Below are 25,987 nucleotides of genomic sequence, written 5' to 3'. Positions count from 1 at the left end.
AGTTTCTCCACTGAGCAGGTGAATACCAGGCCAATACCCTTATCCTGCCTCAATTATGAGATTCACTAACATTTAGAAAATGTTCGCACCCTTTCATGTGGATGACACTACATGCAGACAGTTGGAGTACACAAATTCTGTCCTCAGAGGTAAAAGGGTGGTGACAGGAAGGACATCCGGCCACACTATAACATTAACAATGCCAAATCTGATAAGAACCATGCTGACCCAGGGTAAGTATGGGATGATGGCAAAAGAGCAATGAAGAAGAACTGCAATAATTCTTTAGCCAGCAGCTACAGGGAAAGTCAACCGTTATGAGCAGTTTCTGCTGTGTCCCAGCAAAGAACTATGACATGAACTGGTGAAAAAGATGCTGAAAAGTATTTCTTGTAATCAGCATTGGGTCAGATTACAAGAACAAGGCAACTAATATATGTGTCACCAGCGAAAATGTACAAAAGTAAGCTAAAGCAATGCACTGTTTCCACTTAGGACTTGTGATTATAACAAAAAAACAATTTTTTTATCTCAAAATGAATCCTGACACAAATAAAAATGATAACTATAAATGAAAATAAAATAATACATCCTTTAAATTAACAAGCGTTAAAAGAAAAAACAGCACTGCCAATTTAAGCACTACCATGGTGTGAGACATTCAAAAAGTCCAGCAGTTCTAATGTTAAAGCTTTGTCACATGATCTTATTGAGCTGTTCTGGGAGAGGGGATGCAAACAATTAATAACACATTTCAATCACTTTTTGTCTCGTGGGAATCCTGTTTTGTGATTATTTCATAATTAGCTTAATAAAAGAAATGAGCTTAATTTATAACTACACATTGTTCAGAGTATTTATTTAGACCTTTAACAACTGAACTATTAATTTTTCAGTAGCTTCATTCGAATATCAAGAGTATTTATGTATGGAACATAAAAATAAATTAAGCTGCCCTTACATATTGGTTTATATCCAATATTTTCTCCACTATGAGTGATCTAGCTAGCAGTGTGAGGACTGAATATAACAGATTAAAAACTGGCCACGTACGAGCACGACTCACATTCTCAGGGTTCTGTACAAACTTACTTATGTATGTTGACAGTTCACCAATCCTGGGAATCGAGAATCTCAATGATTTCTGCCTGTTATTGACACTGATACTGGCAACATATCGGTCCCAGGAATTCCATGATATTCAAGAATGTTTGAAGTTGGATAATAAATGACAAAAGAAATAGTATTTTGTGTGATATGATCACAAATTAACAATTTTCTGACGTTTCCTTTACTTTTATTATGAAACCATACTCTTTCCAAATGTCATGATTCTCGGTCAACATGAAATAATTTAGTTTTCAAGTGTCAAAATATGGGACATAAATGACGGTTTCTTTTGATTGCATTGACTTAAGAGGCTTTCATTTTCTACACCACCAAGAAACCATAGACCTAAGTGTGTGACAAATTTCAACTTCATATGTCTACCTGTACTGAGGAAAAAGGGTCTTTGACAGACATACAACAAAGTGATCCAACACTGAAGAGCCAAAGAAACTGGTACGCCTGCCTAATATCTTGTAGGGTCCGTGCAAGCACTCGGAAATGCCGCAACATGACATGGCATGGACTCAAGTAATGTCTGTAGTAGTGCTGGAGGGAATTGACACCATGAATCCTGCAGGGCTGTCCATAAATCCATAAGAGTACGAGGAGGTGGAGATCTCTTCTGAACAGCACATTGCAAAGCATCCCACATTGGCTGAATAATGTTCATGTCTGGGAGTCTGGTGGCCATCGGCGACGTTTAAACTCAGAAGAGTGTTCCTGGAGCCCCTCTGTATCAATTCTGGATGTGTGGGGTGCCACATTGTCCTGCTGGAATTGACCAAGTCCATCGGAATGCACAATGGACATGAATGGATGCAGGTGATCAGACAGGATGCTTACATATGTGTCACCTGTAAGTGTCATATCTAGAAGCACCAGGGGTCCCATATCATTCTAACTGCACTCACCCCACACCATTACAGAGCTTCCACCAGCTTGAACAGTCCCCTGCTGACATGCAGGGTCCATGGATTCATGAGGTTGTCTCCAGACCCATACATGTCCACCCGCTCAATACAATTTGAGACTCATCCAACCAGGCAACATGTTTCCAGTCATCAACAGTCCAATGTTGGTGCTGACGGGCCCAGGTGAGGCGTAAAGCTTTGTGTCCTGCAGTCATTAATGATACACGAGTCGGTCTTTGGCTTCGAAAACTCATACCAATTATGTTTCATTGAACGGTTCATACACTGACACTTGTTGATGACCCAGCATTGAAATCTGCAGCAATTTGTGGAAAGGTTGCACTTGTGTCACATTGAACAATTCTCTTCAGTTGTCGTTGGTCCCGATCTTGCGGGACCTTTTTCGGCCACAGGAGATTTGATGTTTCACCGGATCCTGATATTCACAGTACATTCATGAAATGGTCATATGGGAAAATCCCCACTTCATCGCTACCTCTGAGATGCTGTGTCCCATCGCTCATGCATTGACTATAACACCACATTCAAACTCACTTAAATCTTGATAACCTGCCATTGTAGCAGCAGTAACTGATTCAACAACTGCGGCAGACATTAACTGTCTTATGTAGCCGTTGCCAACTGCAGCACCGTATTCTGCCTGTTTACATATCTCTGTATTTGAATACGCCTGCCTATACCAGTTTCTTTGGTGCTTCATTGTATAAGGGGTCAGTTTTTACCGACTGACATACAGGATCCCAGAAAGCACACCATGAGGTGAATATCGTGTAGAACACAGTTTGGGAAATAACAGGAATTGAAATCATGCCAAACAAGACAAATTTTAGCTTTCGGAGTCAAGAGGATCTTTAAACTGGATAAAAATATGAAGTTGAGAAACCAAACCTAAGGGATTAGAAAGGGAAATGACAGAGACTGTTTCAAGCATATTGTACCTAGCAAGTGCAAGCTACTGATTTACAACAAAAAGTTGTTTGATAGAGTGGGTAAAGAACAGTTTTTGTTATCCTCATACAAGACATCTGTTTACACATTTTTTCCCTTCTTTGGAAACAAACATTATTGGCTGCTGATATTACTTGCCCTTTTCCATATTACTGTAGCTTTTAACACAAAGGCTAGTGTTAAAAGTTGTCTAATTTATTAAACACTCTCTCTCTCTCTCTCTCTCTCTCTCTCTCTCTCTCTTGGAAAAGCAACATTTAATATACCTAATGATGAATTTGAATTAAACTCATCTTTGGGATTCTTGCCAATTCCTTTTCCATTTTTATAACTTGAGACATCTAAACTGAGGCTGGGTTGCTGGAATCAGTTCAAAGAGTAAAGCTTACAGATTTAAAAAAAATTAAAACATTGATCTTAAAGACTGCACACTGTTTTCCAATAATGTAATTAAAACAAACCTCAAGAATAAATAAACTTTACTCATGAATTGTACACTTGTAAAAAATCACAATATATACAATGTGCAAATCTCACATTTTTTATGCCAGACCAGCAAAAAAATCTGATGAATTCCTAAATTTTGATGATGGTAGATTGTGATTCATTTCCTTCTTTCTTGCTTTCTTTTTTTCATCTACCTGCACATCTTCAAAATATTTTATATTCCAGAACTTTATTGTGTGATCAAGGGAGCTCGAGGCCAGAAGTTCTCCATTCCCTGATATGTCAGCTGCCTCAATATTTAGCTTATGCTGGCCAACTATGCCCAAATGACGATGCGGAAACAAATGTGTAGCTCTGAAAGTCAATAAAAGCTTGATTAGATACAGTGTCAAGTAATACAGCAACCTTTCAGACTTTTTTACAATTTCATCTACCTCAGAAGTCCATCTTCGCCAGCTGTCACCACAATGTTCTCACTTACAGGAATTAGGCAGTTTATTGCCTGCTTAGGGCCGGGAAACTCATCACTATGATAACCAAACTCTCCCCAGTTAAATATGTAAATCTTGCCTTTAGAGGTGCCAGTAATAAGTTTTGTTTCACTTCTCATAAGCCCAACACAATTTAGTTCCTCTTCATATGGTTCTGACTGAAAAGACATTAAAATATATAATAGAGGGAAACATTCCACGTGGGAAAAAATATATATAAAAACAAAGATGCTGTAACTTACCAAATGAGAAAGCGTTGCTATGTTGACAGAGACTATAAAAACACACATAAACAAATTTCAAGCTTTCGCAACCAAAGGTTGCTTCATCAGGAAAGAGGGAAGGAGAGGGACAGAAGAAAGGATGTGGGTTTTAAGGCAGAGGGTGAGGAGTCAGTCCAAACCGGGAGCAGAAAGACTTACCTTAGGGGGAAAAAAGAGGATGGGTATACACTCGTGCACACACACACATATCCATCCACACATATACACATCTTTGTTTATTAAAAACAAAGATGATGTGACTTACCATACGAAAGCGCTGGCAGGTCGATAGAAACACAAACAGACACATACATACACACAAAATTCAAGCTTTCGCAACAAACTGTTGCCTCATCAGGAAAGAGGGAAGGAGAGGGAAAGACAAAAGGAAGTGGGTTTTAAGGGAGAGGGTAAGGAGTCATTCCAATCCCGGGAGCGGAAAGACTTACCTTAGGGGGAAAAAAGGACGGGTATACACTCGCACACACACACATATCCATCCACACATATGCAAACACAAGCAGACATTTAATTAATTACCATCTTAATTTGTTGCCTCATAAATACCTGCAAGTGCAATTTTCTGCTTCGTAGGTTCACTGATGTGATAGTACCCTCACCGCTTGAATAAACTAAGAACTGTTTATCTTCATTTGTAATCATACTTGTGACATAGTCATCTGTTTCTTTTATTGAGAATACTGGATCAGACCTTCGTACATCCCACACTGAAAAATAAAGACTCCTGTTGTATAAGCAGAATAAATCAGTTATGTCCCACATACTATGTTTGTCACAAAGTTCAATACTTGGAGAGTCTGGAAGTTTCAAGATTTATTGAAGTGTGTCTCCCCCCCCCCCCCCCCCAAAAAAAAAAAAAAATAAATAAATAAATAAATAAATAAAAATAAAAATAAAAAAAAATTGGAGAGTCTGGAAGTTTCAAGATTTATTGAAGTGTGTCCCCCCCCCCCCCCCCAAAAAAAAGTCCAAAATCAGGTCTGAGCTAGATATTGGCCCCAACATACACACACATCAGCTCACCAGATGGTACAAATCACCTCTCTCATTGATAACTGGCCCAGAACTTCTTCAACCACATTACAGCCCTAATCTAAGTTTGCACAATTTCTTCCTGTTCCTCAATCTGAAAGAAACCATTCAGAACCATCAATTTGACTACTCAGAGGAGGAGATGAGTGTTCAACATCCCATCAACAACGAGGTCATTACAGACAGAGTACAGGATCAGATCAGGATGAGATGGGGACGCAAATCCGCCATTGCCCTTTCACAGGAACCATCCCAGCATTTGCAAGAAGTGATTTAGGGAAATCACAGAAAACCTAAATCAGGATGGCTGGACACGGGCCTGAACTGTCGTCTTCCCGAATACAAGTTCAGTGTGCTAATGAGTATTGAGAATCACCTGTCTGTGTATGATATGTGCCAAAGTACCTCACATGAGATGCCTACCATAAAGCTTTCACCTCATGGTTTGAAGGGATGCAGAGGTGGATAAAATATCAGCAAGAATACTTTGAAAATATATCACTTAAAAAAAAAAAAAAAAAAAAAAAATAGTAATTAAGAGAAATCTCCACACTTCATCTCCCTCAGGAAACATTTTTTAGAAACAGTACACTACACCAGCTGTCACTTGCTGTATCATTTATTTTTACATCAATACATTTAGTCAGACAGTTTCCAACCTTATCAATTCTTTTTCCCTCCCAAATACTTCAGCTGCTGGTTCACAGTAGTATCCAGAAGGCACATTTCGCAAAAGTTCCTTGTAGTGTTCTACAGCCATTTGCATGTATTCTGTTTGTGCCCCACACTCAAAAAGTTCCAATTCTTGCTTTGGCCAAGCACCATCTATCTGAGCAATGGACTTCTTCCTTCAGTGGCCAGTCCATTTCCACCAAACATCATCTTTTTGAACACTTCCTTTCCTTGGACCCTCTGTTTGTTTTATGTTGCTGGTGGTGGTGGTGATGGTGGTGGTGGTGGCCTTCAGTTTGAAAACTGGTTTGATGCAGTCCTCCACATTATTCTATCCTGTGAGAGCCCCTTCATATCTCCATAACGATTACTACTTATATCCACCTGAACCTGCTGACTTTCACAAAGCCCTCTTCGCTCTCTACAAGTTTTATCTTACACATGGCCCAGGATGTAACCCTTTAAATAAATCCTTTCTTTCACTCAATTTCTACCACAAGTTTCTTTTTTATCCAGTTCAATTCCCTACTTCTTCATTAGTTATCCAATATACCCATCTATCCTTAAGCATTAAGCACCATACTTCTAGAGCTCCTATTCCCCTGGTATCTGTACTGTTTAGTGACCACATTTTGTTTCCAGACCAACACTATACTACAGACAAATACTTTGAGAAATGTTCTTCTAACACTTAAATTTATACTCAATGTCAGCAAATTTTGCCTTTTCAGAAATGCTTTTCTTGCAATTGTCAGTTTCTATTCTCTCTACTTCAGCCATCCTCAGTTGTTTACTGCTCAATTTGTGAAACTCATCTATTACTCATAGATGTCTCAGTCCCTCATAATCACCTGATTTAATTTGCCTTTATTCCATTAATATTTTTTTACTTTTGTTGATGTTCATCTTATAGGTTCATCTTATAGCCGGCTTCTAAGACATTATCCATTCAGTTCAACAAATCTTCCCAGGCCCTTTGCTGCTGTCTCTAACAGAATTACAATGTCATCAACAAATTGAGTTTTATTTCTTCTCCCTGAAATTCAATTCCTTTTCCATAATTCTTCTTGGTTTCTTTCACTGATTCTCCAATGTACATGCTGAATAACAGATGAGCTACAAAGCTAAGGTTAATTTCCTCCAATTTTTACATCCTTCTATAAATAATTTGTGCCAGTATTTGCAACCATGACTTAGTAAACTGATGGTCAATAACATTCATATATGCCAGCATGAGCCTTCTTTCAAATTAGGATTATCATGCTTATCAGATAGAATAGTTTTATCATAATTGATTCTCCCAAAGAGCTCGACACTTCTGAGGGAATATTATCTACTCCAGATACCTTTCTTCATGATCATTCAGGTTTTCTTGGTGCAATTGATTAATACTGTTGTTCTGGATGTTCTGTCGAGTTGTTATTTCCATTTTAAGCATAACATTTCAATGAATTGACCCAGCCATCTTCTTCAGGTGCTGCAAGTTTTTCTGTTATGTGCACTTGCTGCCTGGACTACAATCAGACTGAACTACTGCTGGTCTCACACCACTATTTATAGCCAAGCTGATTTGCTTCATTGTTTTAGTTGGGTATGTCGCTGATGTTCCTTGCATCTCCCCCACATTCTTGATTTTTTTCTGCATTGCCCGTTCTGTTTGATGATCTGAGTACCCATTCCTTCATAACACTATTCTTAGGTGCTGTAAATATTCGGCGAGGCTCCTCTTATCTGAAAGTGTTCAAGTATGCAGAGAGGTCAGTGTGTATACGCTTTTTATATACACCCAGACCCAGGAATCCGTCTGTTATTCTCTAAATAATATGTTGGGAAAAGATAGTTGGTCATCTTTTTCAAGTCCCATCACATATTTAACGATGGACAGAGTTTAAATGTTCCAGGAACTCTTGAAGCTTATATATTCCGTGTGACCACACTACAAATGTGTCACTGACTTACCGATAGAAACATCCTTTCTTTCAGAAGTGCTAGTTCTGCAAGGTTCGCAGGAGAGCTTCTGTAAAGTTTGGAAGGTAGGAGACGAGGTACTGGCAGAAGTAAAGCTGTGAGTACCGGGCATGAGTTGTGCTTCGGTAGCTCAGTTGGTAGAGCACTTGCCCGCGAAAGGCAAAGGTCCCGAGTTCGAGTCTCGGTCAGGCACATAGTTTTAATCTGCCAGGAAGCTTCAGAAACATGTGGTTTCAACTTGGCAGATTCTAGTCTCTTCATTTCAAAGTGTTCCATGTATAAATTTGTCATAACTACTATCCATAGTCACATCATTGATTTGTAGATAACATTTTCCCTCAAATACAAAATGAGTAGATGTCAGAACATGTGTGAAAAAGTTCTGTGAATCAATCATCAAACTTTTCTATAATAAGTTCAAAGAAATCAGAAAGTGGAACTCTCGTAAAGCAGGAGATGACATCAAAACTGACCATAATATCTGTATCCTGACTGAGGTGGTGGAGTTGCGGATGTGATGTTTGAACTTCCCCACATATTTGTTGAGAATGCAGTTCAGGTATTTTGTAGGTTTGCCAACATTAGTAACTATGGGTCTTAGAGGACTTCTTTCCTTGTGTACCTTAAGAAAGCCGTGTTTTAAGACCCTTAATGATGTTACATGGTAAACTTGTCTCATTGAGAAAAGTCATCACCTTCATCTCAGTTTTATTTGTAGTTCTGAAGTTAATGGAAATAAAGGTGTCAAAAAACCTGATGAACAGGGATGGTGGTTTCAATTTAAATAGTGCCTGGGTTCTGGCACTCAATTTATTACAATCTTGTCGACCGTAACATCCACCAGCATTGGGAAATGCTGAGAGAATTTGCATTTCGTGGAATATCAGTGCAAGCTCTGCAAAACGAAAGTGGATCAAAGGCATAGCAAGCGTCAGGAATTAAACTCTGCTCTTTAATAGTAGTGAGAGACCAACAATAGTGCAGTACGGTTAGAGTACAGGCAGCAAGTACACATAACAACAAAACTCGTACCACCTGAAGAAGAGGGCTGCATCATTCATCGAAATACTGTGCATAAAATAGGAACAACAACTCGACAGAATACCCAGAATCCCAGTACTACCGTTTTTTGACTTCGATCTTTCACTGCTCAGTCAAATTCTTCTCACAAATGCCACATCTCCCAATTCCTTTCCATAGTATTGTATTAAGTTCATTTCCTTTGTATTGCCATTCAACATAGTCCTTCCACCTTTTAGTCCCAGCTTATGTCAGAGCTCTTGATTCACACAGCTGCTTCTCTTTTCTCAAAAGATTTCTTTTTTTTTTTTATATGTGACACTTATTTTCCCCATAGCCATGTACACGGCTTCAGCTTTACATATTTCCACTCTAGCCGTTCCTGACAATTTCATTTTTTTTAGGCGTCTGTATTCCCTTTCGCATGCTTTATTTGCTGAATTTTTATATTTTCTCCCTTTATCAGTTCTATCCAATATCCTGTGTGTTCTCCAATGATTTCTACTGTGTCTTGTCAATTTGCCTATTTTATTTGCTTGTGACTTCACTACTGCATTTTTCACTGCTATCCATTTGCCTTCTACTGCACTCCTTTCCACCATTTTCAGTCAATTGTTGCCTAATGTTCCCTTTGACACTCTTGAGCCATCCTTGATTCTTTCCATTTATCCAAGTCACATCTCCTTGATTTCCTACCTTTCTGCAGTTTCATCAGTTTCAATCTGTAAATTACAAATAAATTATGGTCAGAGCTCGAATCTGACCCTAAAAATGTTTTGCAGTATAAATCTGGTTTATCATTATATAATATCTATCTGGAAACCTTCCAATATCTCCTGGTCTCTTCCACACACACACAACCTATTTCCACGATTCATGAACCAAGTATTTGCTATAACTGCACTTTGTTCAAAGTATTACAAGGTTATTTCCCCCTTTCATACCTTTCTCCCAGTCCTTGATTTCCTACTGTTTTTCTTTCTGTTCCTTTTCCTACATTAAGCTCTAGTCCCCCACCACAATTACATTTTTATCACCCTTAACCAACTGAATAATTTCTTTAATTTTATCATACCTTTTTTTCAGCATCATCATCTGCTAGAGTTGGAAGGTGTATACACTTGCACCACTGTGGCAAGAGCGGACTGGATTTATGTTGACCATGGTAACTTGTTTACTATGCTGTTCATAGTAGTTCACCTGTATTCCTATTTTCCTATACAATATCAGTTCTCCAACTGTTTTGCCCTATTTGATTATTCACTGATAATCCTGAATTTGCTTCACCAGGGACTTACAGGGAGTGATGTATATCAATCCATTCTCTCCTCCCCCTTGCTACATTCCTAAATTGAGTGGAAGCTATAATCAATTAGTACAGAAGCATCACATTCATTTGAAATAATTTCTTACAGACAAGGTAGGATTCCTCAGTTTCGTGCACATGCATTCTAAAACAATTAGATTTCCCACCTTTAGTACAGGAATCATTTTATCAGTGAAGTTTTTCTACGTTACCCTTCCTTTTGAATTTTATTGCACAGCCCTTGGGTTTCAGCGGAGTGAGTTCATTGCAATGGCACAACGTATTTATAGCAATGGCAAATGTTGAGATGGTGTCTTTGTTATCCTTACATAGCTACTGCAGTGCAGTGGGTCACATAAGAGTATATCTTTCTGCCCACACTATTACTGTAAACTTTGCTGGCAAAGAGCCTTCATTTCACATCAACTTCAAGAAGCACGCCAAAATGAGATCAGCAGTAGTATAGAACAGACCATTCAAGGTCTGCCTGTCTGTGGAGGCAGTAGAAGAGATATGGTGGGAAATGTACTAAATGAAAATAACAGCAGAAGAATGTGAAGTATTTTGCAACCTGCAACTGCAGCGGTTTAATTATAAGGCAGCGGACATCAGAAAATCTCTGCACTGTTGCAGGATCCAGCACACACGGAACTCACAAAGCAGCAACAAAGAAGACTGTCATTCTTTTGAAGAACTCTGACTTGCCGATGGGGAGGGTAAAACATCTATAACCTCGGAAGCATCAGCACTTTCTTGCTTGTATGGGCTTCTGCCAGTAAACAGTTCACCTATGTATGAACTGGACAAATATCTGGCAAGATTACTAAATCCTTTAGCAGGGCACTGTATCAACCATGTGAAGAACTCTTCCAAGAGTTTGTGAAACAAGGATTTTAAACTTCAAACTTACAATCTGCTAGTCAGCATTGACATTATGACATTGCTCATCCATGTGGTGCTAAAAGTTTCTTTGGAACTGATGGCATAAAATTTTGAGCCACAGACAATGAGACTTTTTCTACAAGCTCTCACTACCACTGACTTTCAGAGTGATGCATATTTTTATAAGCAGGTGGACAGTGTGATTGGGGGAGGAGGGGAGGATCTCCCCTGGCAGCAGCTATAACCAATCTAAATACAAAATATTTGGAGGAAATGACTTCAGAGACTGCAAGCCTAAAACACAGATGCTTCTACAGATGCATGGGTGACTCTTCGTGTTGCCACATGACAGGAAAAAACACAAAAAATTTCTCAGAAACATATCAATAGAACTCATGGGAACAAAATTCACCATGGTTGTAGAGAAAGACAGCTGTCTGCCATTCCTCAATATTTGGTATGGAAGAAGTAAAATGGAACACTATGTCGCTATGTATACAGGAAACTGACACGCACTGATCTGTATTTCCATACATCTAGCTGCCACCATCGGGACCAAACTGAAACACCTGAGGGAAGACTTGGAAAGACATGGCTACAGTGACACATAAATTAAGAAGGCATTGCATACAATGTGCTGCCCTGAAATGGCAGGAAGAAGACATGGAACTGGCTTTTTCCCCTATATGTGGGACCACCGACAGCAAAGATTCTGATGAAAGATGATCTTACAACTGTCTTCTGGGTGAGGCAGAAGGTTAAAGATCTAGTTGACTTAGCCAAGGATTCAGTGGGACTGCACTTGCATTATCTACAGCATTCAATGTGAGTGTGGGCTCTGGTACACCAGACAGATACAATGTTGCATTCAGCGGCAATCCAGGTGCATACAGATGGGGCAGAAAGACAAATCAGTGGTCACTGAACACAGCTTGAAAAAAAGCTGTATGTTTAATTTTGGATTCTTGTGAATATTTGGACAGCATAATAATGGACAACATCAAAATAAGGACCAATGTTGGCTTTGTAAACAGAGGTGATTATCAATTAAGTTCTGTAGGTTACACGAGGTAAAGTCTGACTGACACCACACTGGGTCTTGAACATGGCCACTACCCTATAGTATTCCCTAAATTTTTGTCCCTTTTTATTATTTTGAATTCTTCTGAGACTTTCTCCACATTATTTGTTCCATATAAATTATGCATTGTGTGGTCTCTGACTTGGGACAAGGAATAATATAACAGCAAAACGTTTTGTTGATGCTCTGTGGATATGGTTTTGAAAACATACGATTCTTTTGTATTAATGACATATAAAAGACACAGAATAACTTTTCAAATTAGCTTGGTGTTTTTATTTTCATTTTGATTCATAACACTACAACAAGTATACACTTCCCCAGAGAACCTATCACAGGTGGCAACACCAACGAGCATAAGAATATTTAGGTGTTGAATATTTAAGTGTTATCCTGCAGATCCTGCCCAAATTCTTCATCATGTGATGTGGTACTGGGTTCTAAATCAAAAATACTTCCCTCAAAATGTTGTATAATCCATCATGGTGAGAAAGCGAGTAATAAAGTACATGATGTAACAACGCTGCAGAATGAGGAGAGTGGTTTAAGCCAGTTCATGACTGTTGCCATCTGTACCAGTGTTCATTGGAAAACCTGAAGAAGATGTGAAAGTATTTTTTCAGAAACTCGAAACTGTTGGGCTCGTGGACTGATTCAGATAAGCTAGCAGTTGCTAAATTGAGAATCCAAGGAGCCGCACAAGATTTCATTAGCACGGAGCCAATTTGCGTGAAAACAGAAGTTTACAATGATTTTAAAACGGTAGTGGTTCAGAGGTTCAAACGCAAAAATGCAGCCAGATTCTACCGTGAACAACTTCATAGTTGATTGGCAACTCCATGGAGTGTTCTGTGCACCACGACCAGATAATGGATATAATTGGAAGGAGAAACAGCCTTGGTCGTATTTTTTTGTTTTATTATCCGCAAAATCGATTTTCGGTCACTTAGTGACCATCCTCAGTGCTGTAAGATACAATTAAAATTGTTAGGCCTAACAATTTTATTATCCGCAAAATCGATTTTCGGTCACTTAGTGACCATCCTCAGTGCTGTAAGATACAATTAAAATTGTCTACCAATTTTAATTGTATCTTACAGCACTGAGGATGGTCACTAAGTGACCGAAAATCGATTTTGCGGATAATAAAACAAAAAAAATACGACCAAGGCTGTTTCTCCTTCCAACTTCATAGTTTGCACATGCAGTGTGACGAATCTATCAAGCAATTCGTTGATAGAATCCGAAACATAAATGCTCAGACTTACGAGCTTGTAGAGGACGAAAATGAAAACCGGATCCAGCTTCTCGATGCCAATCAGAGAGCACTTGACACATTCATCCATGGGTTGTATGGGGGAAGAAGTAAACAAAGCAGTAAGACTCGCACGCTGTAAAAGATTTCAAGAAGCAGTAGAGGCAGCTGTTGGTTTTGTCGAAGCATTGAGATGCAAAAATGTCATGCAAAAAGAAGAACATTGCGTGTTCAACTCAAACGCGGAATGTTTCCGATGCAATAGGCCCAGTCACAAGCGCAAGGACTGTAAGGAGAACGAGACCTGCCACAACTGTGGGATACAGGGTCACTTAGTGAGGAACTTTCACAACAAAAAGAAACCAAATGTGAGCAGCAGACAACTCGGCAGATCTTTAAATGAGTGCGGGGACGTACATGCCACCACAGCAGCCGCCCCTTGCCCGAGACAGTGATTCCTGTTAATGCACCTGAAAATCAATTCAATAATGACTTTGTGATAGGTGCTGTTTATCACGGAAAAATTATTAAATTATTGATCGACACAGGAGCACAGACCTCATTGATGTGGTGTTCTATAGACAAAAGAGACAAGCTGAGACCGCCAATGTTTAATGTGCGGGGGCTGAACGGTGGGAAACTACATAACCATGGAGAAGTTGACGTAGAATAGTGCCTAGGCCAGGACAAATACACAGCAATGGTGCAAGTGGTTTCTAATAATGAAACGCGCTACGATGGTGTACTTTTATTTGATTTCTTATCTGATAACGGGGCAGAGATATTTGTCACAGAAGGAAGGTTCAGACTAGGTTGTAACAATTACAACCTGGAAAATAATTCTTCACGTCGCACTCAAAAGGAGCCAAAATTCTGACGTCGAGGGACCGATCAGCCCGACCGACGCATCAGTTGGAACCCTCCGAGTCGAAGCACAAATTACTCAGCCACAGCAAGTTCCTCAGGGAACAGGGAAGACAATCCATGTTGAAGTAAAGTCGCCCCTGATCAGGAAAGGAGCTCTGTTGTTGACCGAGCGGTCGGAAAACTGTGAATTATTGGACACAATGCATTGTTATGTTGCCCGAAGTATAGGTGTAGCTACAATGGTGAGGCCGACCGTGGCGAGAGTCCCAATAACAATAACGAATATGAGCAATACAGATGTAATTTTGCCACGAGGAACAAAGGTTGCTGAAGTGTCGGGCATAAGTAAAGATGATGTAATACCGATTCCAAACGAAGCAGCAGATGTAGCATTCACGGAAACAGATTCTTGTAGTGATATTGAAACATTGAAACAAGGAGCTGAAAATGAAATTGAATTAAAGAACAAAATTTGGAAGAAGATTGACCATTTGTCAGCTGATTATCAGAAGATTTTAGCACCTGTTTATTACAATGAATCATACTTACTGACCTATGCAAATCATTCTCTGTCCAGCTTACCCGAGGATGACAATTTAACTGCAGATATCCATGAAAGTGTAATAAATACTAATAATCAGTTAAATTTCTTAGAAGTAGCAACTAAAATTAAGTCTATTTAATCTTCCAATAATGCTAATCCATATTTGATTGTCAGTGTTGCGTTCTTTGTGCTTTTATTGATGGCTCCTGTATGTACAGCCTATGTAATGTATGAAATTGTTGTCCTGAAAACCCGCTCATCAGTGCCCATCGTCACTGTGTCTACAAACAGAATAAATGTTGAAGTGCCCCCCAATGCCGCCATTGGCGAGACAAACGCATGACGTCCAGGAGGTCGTCTCGAACAATCTTCGGTAGCTCATTTTCATGAGAGAGGATGATTGTAACGGCAGAATTGTACGGCAGTAGCGCACAGCGGGAGAGCCACCGCACTGTGCGCTCATCACGCAGAATGCTGACGGGAAATGCAATCTGAGTCGCACGACGTGGCGTGTACACAGCCACTGGCTACACAGAGCAGTCTGAGACCACCCAGTTGCGAACATGTATTGCTCTCGACACAGTGATGACGAGTTACCAGACGCGCGTAATGCATTGTCGCGCCATCTTTATTAATAAATGGTAAAACTAAGTTTTCCGTGTTCCACATTCTGCACTACCCGAAACTACCGCCCACGCATCCCATCTTAATGGCAAATGGACGCAATAACATTTTACTCGTCCATCCAAAAGACCCCGTTAGATGTACCTCATCATAATGCAGTTCCCAGAATGAGATTTTCACTCTGCAGCGGAGTGTGCGCTGATATGAAACTTCCTGGCAGATTAAAACTGTGTGCCCAACCGAGACTCGAACTCGGGACCTTTGCCTTTCGCGGGCAAGTGCTCTACCAACTGAGCTACCGGATCACGACTCACGCCCGGTACTCACAGCTTTACATCTGCCAGTATCTCGTCTCCTACCTTCCAAACTTTACAGAAGCTCTCCTGTTTGGAAGGTAGGAGACAAGATACTGGCAGATGTAAAGCTGTGAGTACTGGGCGTGAGTCGTGCTTCGGTAGCTCATTTGGTAGAGCACTTGCCCGCGAAAGGCAAAGGTCCCGAGTTTGAGTCTCGGTCGGGTACACAGTTTTAATCTGCCAGGAAGTTTCATAATGCAGGAAGTTTTTGGGTATCTCTGACTCTATGAAGGAGAATCCAGCAAAATCATTGTGCGAGTTTGCACAAAAAACATATCAGGCTTACAACTGTACATAAAGTGGTTAGTCAAAAACAAAATTTTTCTTGTATAAAGTGACAGCAGTGCTTGAATTGAAAGATGCAGATCATGAAAACCGAATGCATTGCTGTAAATGCTTTACATCCTTTATTGAGAAGAATATCACAGATATTCTTGATGTCACCTTCTATACAGACATGGACAGGTTCCACATCTACGGTAATGTTAACATATAAAACAAAAACATAGAACACACTTTCACATTCAACGTGCTGTGCTTGAAATACCATTCCATACTCAGAAAAATGAAGTGTAGGTAGCAGTTTCCGGACACTGTATTACTGAGCCTTTAGTTTTTGAAAACCTGTTAACAATGAAAGTTATCATTTAATGATCCATGATTTCATTGGCCAGCTAAAGGAACGTGAAATCATCTACTCATAGTAACAAAATAGTGCTACTGCACACACAGCTAACAACACTATGCACTTTCTGGAAGAGTTTTTTGGGAAATGTGTCAACTCAAAAAACCTATGTTCACCTCACTCACCGGACCTTATCCACCAGACTTGTTTCTTTTGGAAGCAGCAAAATCTGTAGTGTATCACAATCACCCACACACAGTCTGTGACTTACAAAGTGTATCACAATCGGATCTGCAGAACGTATTTTCCAATAGAATTAAGTAGGTTCAGGCTTGTATTGCTGCCCATGGACGTCACTTCCAACATATGTTGTAACTGCACAACTTTCTGAACAGCATATACGAAACAGAAAATTCAACTGCAAAAACTAAATCACAAAGAGGCCTTCACGAGACAAAATGCTGAGTACTGGCACCAGAAACATTTACAGTATAAAAGTGATACATTTTCCAGAATCTCAGATGAAAAAAGTGTGTGTGTTTGTGAATAATACACAATTATACACAAATACGCACATGTAAAAGTAAGTAAAATGCACAAGGTCAGAAACTTAAATACCTTAGAACAATACTGCAAGAAAATCTTGGAGCAATAACACATGAAAATGAATTATAAAGATCTGCAATAAATTAGCAAACAGGCAAAATGCAAAGAGCATATGGGTTAAATCAGAATATATACAGAGTCTGCCAGAAAAATGTACACACACTTTAAGTAACAAAAATTATTACTTATGTGTTTATTTTATATTTAATATTTGATCACACATGTTGTACAACATTCAGTTTAGCACATGGTTACTTGACATGTTCAAAATGTTCACTGTTGACAGCTATACAGATAACAGAATGACGAGCGGTCGCAGCAACTGCGTCAGTCAGTGTTACAGTGGAGACCGCTGCACATGTCACCGTAACCTCCTAGTGAAGTTCCTCCAGCGTATGTGACTTACATCGATAGACATTATCTTTCACAGTTTCCCACAAGTAAAAGTCCATTGGTGTTAGATCTGGCGACCGTGGAGGGAACTCGATGGGGGCTCTTTGTCCAATCCAATGCCCTGGAAACTTGTAATCCAGGAAAGCTCATACTGCTAGGTGGTAGTGTGATGGGGCCCTGTCCTGTTGGTGGACGAGCTCTTCATCAGATCCATAAAGCACACATATACCTGGCAAAACTGATGTGCATAATATTTACAGGAACACTTCTCCAGTGACAATAGCATCAAAGAGAAAGGGTCCAACTAAGCCCTAGATAATAGTCCACACTACACATGAACCCCTGGTAGATTGACCGCTTTATCCACATAAACATGCAGATTTTCCAGTGCCCAGTACACACTGTTATGCCAATTCACAGTTCCATTAAGTTTAAATTGTGCCTCGTCACTTCACACTACCTTCGTCACACACTGTTCATCAGTTACCATTTGCTAATACCATTCGCAACATTACATTCACCGATCAGGAACGTCATCATTAATCGTGTTCAGTAATTGTGGAATGTAAAGTTTCCACTTTTCAGAATGCCTCGTACATTTGTACTGCTAACCCCCACTTCACGTGCACATTGTATAGTAGACTTCTGTGGAGAATTAACTAACATTTCCAACACAAGAGCCGACAAAGCAGGACTTGTAGCTGTACGCTGTCTTCCGGATCTTCCTTTGTGAATATCACAAATCGTTCCATGCAATTCAAACTTCTCAATGACGCGTTTAATTGCTAAGCGGGTTGGCAATTCTGTTTCAAACTCACGCCTCCACTGACGTGGCATTTCAATGGCATTATCAAACTCGAAAAACCACTTTACAATAAATTTTCATTGCTCAAATGTCAAGTGTGCTCCAGCCATCTTGTTTTCTCAATACCAAGATGAAAGTACTAACATCTGTTGAGCCAAAGAACATACTACAACACACTCGTAACTCAAATCGAACAACAATATCGATATCACGATAGAGCCTGACAAAGAGCGTATACATTTTCCTGGCGGACTCTGTATAATGATAAATACTTGTCTAGGAACATGACAGTAAGTCATCACAATACAGTGGTTAGAACAGAATGAAGCATCTGCAAAATGAGGTGGAGCTATGTTTTGAACACTGAGAAGTGTTTGGACATGAATTTGCTCCTCAGCTCTCCCAGTCATCCAAATTTTGGTTTCTCTAAATCACTTTATGTAGATGTTGGTGCATATTATTTTCACTCCCATCCTTGACCTATTTAACACATCTCTTAGCGATCTCTACAGTTCCTCTTTCAAAACAAAAATTAAACTGAAAGTATGTCATAATACACCAAATTTCAAATGCTTAATGTAACTGTACTCACCCTTCACTGTACCACTTTCATCTCCTGAAGCAAATAAGTTTTCGTCCATCACATATAAACAATATGGTGCATCTCTGAAAAACAGTACATGAGCATAAATATTACAAATTGTACAACTATATTTCATGATGCATGCTCATAATACCACCATAAAACTACTTACTCATGAGCATTGTCATAAAATTTTTTCATTTTTACACTTTTCACGTCAGTAAGTACTATAGACTTGTCTTTCGAACAAGAAAATATTGTGTTTCCATCTTCACTAAACTGAATACTTCTGCATCCTTTAGTATGCAATTCACATGTCTCAGATACTTCAACATTCTCATTGGTGTACTTGTACCTATGGAAAAAATATCATTCCATGGAAATATGCCCAAAGTAACAACTAAAAGTCATCAAACATTACATTAAAAGAGTCTTCAATAACAAGCATAATAAATGTTATAAGTGTGAAAAAATTGACACTTACACTTCACAAGCCACTGTGTTGTACACAGATGATATCTTAAACCTTTGCTGTATACAAAAATGAGAGCTGACAACCGCTCACCACCACAAGTATAATTAAAAAGATGATATATACATAATCTCTTAGTTTTTGAGCTTCCACACCCTTCTAAGCAAAAGTTACATTATGGCTCCCTCCAGTATTGAACGAAAACAACGGTTTGAACACTGGTGATGGTTGGGCTCCCTCCAGTATTGAAAGGAAACAATGGTTTGAACACTGGTGATGGTTCAATGAAGATAGGACAAATTCCTCCTTAACTAGAAAAATGTTTTCTAGTGTACAACTGAACCCAGCAATGCTTCACAATTGCTAAACTTGTTTGGGAGTTGGAGATCTGTTCTAATTTTCTTCTCCCCCCTCTATTTCTCAATCTCCTCTTTGTCCATTTCCTCATCCTCCTTTTTACCTCTGTCCATCACCACCTACACCAACTATGTTCATCTACCACCCGACTCTCATCTCTGTTCAACTCCTTCCCCATACACTCTCTGTCCATCCTTTCCCCACACATTCCCTATTTATATCCTTCCCCACATGCTCTCTGTCCATCTAGTTACCCTCTCTGTCCACCTCTTCCTTCCCCCTCTCAGTCCATTTCCTCCCCCCCCCCCCCAAACTGTATCCATCTACCCCTCCCCCTCTCTCTCTCTGACCTTGAGCCTCGGTTATTGTTTTTGGAAATTCAGATTCCATAATAATAAGCCAATAAGCAACAACTACAACTTTCCTCTTTCCTGTGAAAATCGACTGCAAGGAAGAAAACATAACAGCACATTGTTGCGTATACAATTTTTGTTTAAAAATATATATATATTGAGGAACAATATGTGCGGGAGAAATAAGTTCTCTAATGGTTGAAATGCCCTACTATCTTTGTTAAAACTGCAAGAAAGGCAAAAAGAAAGGAAGCAAAACCACGCATATTCACGGCAGAGCACAGCATAGTATTTTATTTCCCACAGTTGGTTTTATCAGAAAACCTGTACATTGTTTTCTAAAGAAATTTATAGCTTATGTCTTTATGAATGTTTATTACAGTATGCTCTAAAAATTGCACGTAACTGATGAAGAACTTTTCAAGATTTTTGATAACAACATTTCTCCTTAGTATATTATGTATATACTAATACAATATATACAGGGTGATTACAATTAAAGTTAAGTTTTCAAAGCACTATAGAAATAACACCACTGGTCAGAATGACGTCAAATTGCTACGGAATAACATTGAAGAAGGGGGAAAACGTACGGCAGAAGAAAAAAAAAAATAGTATGAACATTGATCAATAGATTGGCGCTGTATGTGTCAGAATACATAAATGAAAACATTTGTCATGCACATGACCCATTGAAGTTGGTATAAACAGGCAGAGTACACGGTTTTTCTTCCTTTTGCATATGCGACGTTCGCCGTGACTGTCTCAATGCAGGATCGCACTCTCTTGTAAAGCTGTATTGTACACGTCACTCTGCGGAAGTTCCTAACACTGAAGCGTTGGGAAAAAGGCATTGGTCCGATGACTCCCGTGGGCCTGGAGAAAATGATTCGGAAATTCGAAAAGACGGGTTCTTTTGGTGTGCAACCTGGTAGAGGGACGAAACAAATTGATTCAACATCAGTGGAAGCAGTAGCCACAGCAATGCAGGAGGAGACGAGTGGTGGCGTACAAACATGTAGTGCACGGAGAATTGCCTGAACACTGGAGATACCTGTGAGCACGGTGCATAAAATGCTACGAAACATACTTCTTTGCAACTCATTCAAAATTACCCATGTGCACGAGTTGCTTCCTGTTGATCTGCCAATAAGAGAGACCTTTGCTTTAGAATTTCTTGCTCGCATGGAAGGTTTTGTGGACAGATGAAGCACACTTCCACCTGACAGGATACGTCAATACACAGAATCTGCTACACGTAACTACGTGCGCAGTGCCATCGCACTATAAGGAAAGCAAGAAAGCATGCTGGGTTTCCTTCACCAGCTCATTCAACAGTTTTACTCCGTCCTCTCTCATTTGGGGTGGCCTGCGCCAGCTTTCTGGGACTACCGCCCACTCCCCAATCCCTGGTCTGACTGTGGCGGGAAAAGTCATAGTCGACCCTCTAGATGTTTCCAACGCTTTGGGCCAGTAGTTTGTGGAGGTTTCAAGCTCCACCCACTACCACACTACCATCCTGCCTTCCTTCCTCGGAAACTGGTGGAGGAAGCTCGTGCAATTTCTTTTCTCTCTTTGAATCGAGAATGCTACAATCCTCCTTTTACTATGAGGGATCTCGAACGTGCTCTCCTATCATCCAGGTCTTCTGCTCCTGGGCCCGATACAATCCACGTCCTCATGCTGCAGAATCTTCCTCCTGTGGGAAGATGCTTTCTCCTCAATACCTACAATCGTATTTGGACTGATGGTGTATTTCCCACGCTTTGGCGTGAAGCTATTATTGTTCCCCTACCTACGCCTGGTAAAGATAAATCTCACACAAGTGTGTGTAGCCATGTTTTTTGTGGGTCGGGGAGAGGCTAACACGGTGCTGTAGCTTCCAGACGAAGGGACATTCGGTTTACGACTTGCCAACAGTTCCCGGGCAACAGGAAAAGGTACCTTCTCCTTCAGCATTATCTCCTGGACAGCTCGCTTATCTTGATAGACGGGACAAGAATGAGAAGAAGCAGCGTGTTTTCCATGACAATTAATGCAGTGGGGGGGGGGGGGGGGGGGGGGGGGGGGGAAGGAGGTGGAGAGGCGCCCTCGTGTGCATCCCTGCTACAAGTGACACATTTGGCCGCGTTTTTACATGACGTGCTAGTATGATTGAACTGGTGGCATTTGTTACACCTCAACAGATTGGGAATGTAAGGGCGCACAGAGACGACTTCATAGCCTGCCTTTATCTTCCTTCTTCATAACTCGACGAACAGCAGTAACGCCCTGTTCCAATAGATAATTAGTTCTTTCATCCTCTGTCAAGCCATCCAACAGCCAGGTGTAGATAACACTGCGAAACGAGTTAAGTGTCTTGTGAGCCTCCACTTTTATAGGATATTCGTGGAGGATTTAGGCCTTGAGTAGTTTCTGGGCCTGGAGAACACTATCAATTTACAAAAGCAGCGTCCCCTTGCAGAGACGAGAGCATGGCTTCACAGGGCTGGTGATGCCATCCACACCTTTCTGTATAACAAAGGGGTTTATAGAAGCAAAAGTCTGGTTTTTGTCTAAATGTGAGACCACTAGATATCGAGGTGCAACAGGAAGAGACATTGAGGCAGGAGCCTCATTCCACTTTCTTTTATGTGAAAGACTCGGAGAAAGAGAAGGAAAATCAGTCATTGGGAAGAAGTACCCCATGATTGCCAGTGTCTCCGAAGGCGTGCTCCTTCCAGCAAGGGCCCTCCAAAGGGGAGCCGCCCGCCTTAGGTGTCTGTCCACACCTCAGGTCACACCTCCCGAACGACAGACAGAGGGACCAATCGACAGAGAAGGTAACAGCTCAGGTAATCACCCCTCCCTGGGCATGGCCTGTACCAGGGGGTATGTGCAGGCCCTACATGCCAACCCGGGGCTGGGAAATACCCTTTACCCAGTCTCCTGCTACGCGTTAAACGCGTGGATGGCTGTCAGGCACACAAAGGGAGGAGAAGAAGAGATAAGAAGGAAAGGAAGAAAGAAAGGATGGCCTCAAACGCCACACCGGAGGAAAAGGAGGGCAGTCCAGGAAAAGGGCAGTACAGGAGAGAAGAGTCCGGCAAGTAAACCAACACAAATGAGTTTCAAGAGCCCATGGAGGCACGAGACATCTCCCCACGAGGAGGGAAAGTAACAGAAGAAGAGGAGACAAGCAGCACTAAAAGAAAAGCAGTGCTGCGAGGGCTGGGGCCCCGTGGTCACCAAGCACATACTCACCAAAGAGCGATGAGCCCCCTGGGGGGACAATCGAGTCCTGTTTGGTTCTACAACACAGCTAGTAATGGGTACCTATGCCATACCAACCATGCTGGCATCAAAGTGATTGCAGATGATTCACCATACAAAAAAATTGCTTCATCAGTATCCTGAAGTCACGAGTCCATTGCCTACTCCATTACCAGTAAGACACACAACACTACTACACCCAGGACAGCCAGTTCATTCACAGCTTTATCATCTGCATCTGGAAAAACTAAAGGTCACAAAACAAAACTTCTATGTTAGCACAAGGGATATGTCACCCTTGAAATAGTAGCAGGGCCTCTAGTCTATACAGTTCCTCAGAAGAAAATGGAAGAGCATCTAGCAGATCTACAGCAACTATTCACTATACTACAAGAACTTGTTTTAGTGATTAATCAGCAAAAATGTTTCTTCAAAGCAATGGAAGTAAAATTCCTACGGTACCTTATCAATGCACAAGGAAAACTGCCACCTTAAGCCAGAGTGGAAGGTATTCTTCAGCTTCCCCAGCCCACTACAGTATGAGAATTATGTCATTTCTTGGGCTTAAAATACTTTCATAGACTTTTGTGTGTAATCAAGCATTGTTGGCAGCACCTCTCAATGAAAGTTTAGAAGGTTCACCTAAACTTGGAGACATGCTAAACCACTTTAACATGTCTCCAAGTTCTCAACAAAGTAACTCAGCCCGTAACGACTCCACTCGGTACCCCTGCCTCTCCAAGTCAACGCTTTGGACATGTTCCCATCAACATCATTGGACCTTTGCCACCATCAGAAGGTTCCCAATATTGTTCCACAGCAGCTGACCATTTTCCTGTTGGCCTGAACTCTAGCCTCCGAAAGACACAACAACAGTAACTGTAGCCACAACCTTCTTCCATGAGTTAATCCTACGCTTCACTGTTCCTCCCCGTGTCATTACCAATCAGGGCAAGCAAATCGAGTAATACCTCTTTAAAGCACTCAGCATTGTTCAGCATGAACCGTATTTAACCCTGCATCTACCATCTCGCTGCTAATGGTTTTGTGGAATGGCTTCGTAAGCAGTTTAAGTCCTCCATCAGATACCATGCCACAGAGCACTGGGCTGAAAGTCTACCTATTTTCTACTAGGCCGTCTAATAACAGTTGAATTAGTGTACAGGTGGACACTTTGACTACCGGGAGAGCTGTTTGGTTGGTTGGTTGATTTGGGAGAGGAGACCAAACAGCAAGGTCATCGGTCCCATCAGGTTAGGGAAGGGTAGGTAAGGAAGTCAGCTGTGGCCTTTCAAAAGAACCATCCCAGCATTTGCCTGAAGTGATTTAGGGAAACCACGGAAAACCTAAATCAAGATGGCCGGACATGGGTTTCAACCTTATTCCTCCCGAATGAGAGTCCAGTGTGCTAAGCAATGTGCCACGTCACTTGGCGAGAGCTGTTTACCAACAATGTAATTGAAGGCTCAGATTATATGCAACATCTACATTCACAGACCTACAAGCTCTGTCGTGTGATTTCAAAGAACATTTTACCCATTGACTATTCATTTTCTGTGCCTTAAAGTCATGCACACAGGCTTTCATCGAGCACGCTGCTATTCGAAAACCTCTCTGACCACCACATGATGGTCCATAGAGCATTATTAGCAGTCACAACAAAAGTTTTGACGTTAATATCAATGTTTCCTCTGTCACAATAGCCATTCACTGACTCAAGCTGCCCTTCACCTGAGCTAACACCAAGATGCCATCTATGACTAGCTCTACGAGGACACTGGGCCCACCTAGTCTTCCACTGCCACCGTCTACACATTTTGGGTGCAGCATACGTTTCAGCCCCAGAGACTGTTGACACATGGGGTGAGGGTGGCGGATTGGGGGGGGGGGGGGGGGGGGGGGGAGTGATGCGAATAGTGAATCATCTGCTAAATAATTCATGTGTGCTGTGTAAACTCTTTGATTCTCCTCACTGTCTCTGAGCTAAAAACAAGGTATTGATGTAGACAATTTTAGCAGTCTTGCGATTATGATTACTTGTAATTAACTGTTATGTTGTGTGCACAAATAAATTTATTTTTACATGACAAGTCCACGAATAGTACATATCACTGTCTTATTCAGCATAAAAGTGTGAATTCTGCACAGAATACAATCATTATCTAACAGTACTGCTGAAATATTACTTACAGTAGAACATCACCCGTTATACTTCCTGCAGCTAATATGTTTTCTTGAGGGTGAAACGAAATATCAACTACATAATCCTCACACTGTATGTCTGGAGGATGTTCTCTAACTTTTTCCTTTTCACGTTTTATAGCTTTCACAAGATCATCTTCCTCTTCTTCTTCTTCTTCATCTGCAGCTTCTTCAGGATTAGATGCATCTATAGCCATTCCTGAGGAACTCCCCCTGTTCTGTTCATCTTCACTGCTATGTCCACTGCCCATACTTGAATCACCTGCTGAGCTTTCAGAATAATCACTGTCATAGTCATCACTTGAGTCACTAGAATCTGACTCCATTCTTCTCTCTGTAAAAGTCAACAAATTTTTGGTTATTTATGCACTGTATAACAGGTACTAATCAACATACTGTTGTGAGCTCTGTGTGAAAGTACCTGAAAAACATACTGATTGTACAGGAAAAGATGAGAAACATATAGTCCTACTACAACACTAACATTTTCTAAAAATGTTATGTAGACAGCAGGCTTAAA

At 40.6% G+C, this 25,987-nt stretch overlaps 1 protein-coding gene across 1 annotated transcript in view; it reads right to left on the bottom strand.

Moving 5' to 3' along the window:
* Positions 1-3,454: 3,454 nt before the first annotated feature.
* LOC124622078 (WD repeat-containing protein 55 homolog) overlaps positions 3,455-25,987 on the bottom strand; it is a 41,936-nt gene continuing 19,403 nt past the window's right edge. The window contains exons 2-7 of the mRNA XM_047147652.1: positions 25,456-25,801; positions 19,004-19,186; positions 18,841-18,914; positions 4,759-4,919; positions 3,872-4,086; positions 3,455-3,791 (exon numbers count right to left, since the gene is read on the bottom strand). Of these exons, the coding sequence (XP_047003608.1) occupies positions 3,533-3,791; positions 3,872-4,086; positions 4,759-4,919; positions 18,841-18,914; positions 19,004-19,186; positions 25,456-25,801 (1,238 nt within the window). The 3' untranslated portion in view covers positions 3,455-3,532. The remainder of the gene's footprint in view (positions 3,792-3,871; positions 4,087-4,758; positions 4,920-18,840; positions 18,915-19,003; positions 19,187-25,455; positions 25,802-25,987) is intronic.

The sequence above is a fragment of the Schistocerca americana genome, chromosome 7 (genome assembly GCF_021461395.2).
Source record: "Schistocerca americana isolate TAMUIC-IGC-003095 chromosome 7, iqSchAmer2.1, whole genome shotgun sequence".
Taxonomy (NCBI): Eukaryota; Metazoa; Arthropoda; class Insecta; order Orthoptera; family Acrididae; genus Schistocerca; species Schistocerca americana.
The sequence above is the reverse complement of the archived record's forward strand: the minus strand, read 5'-3'. Positions and strand labels throughout refer to the sequence as shown.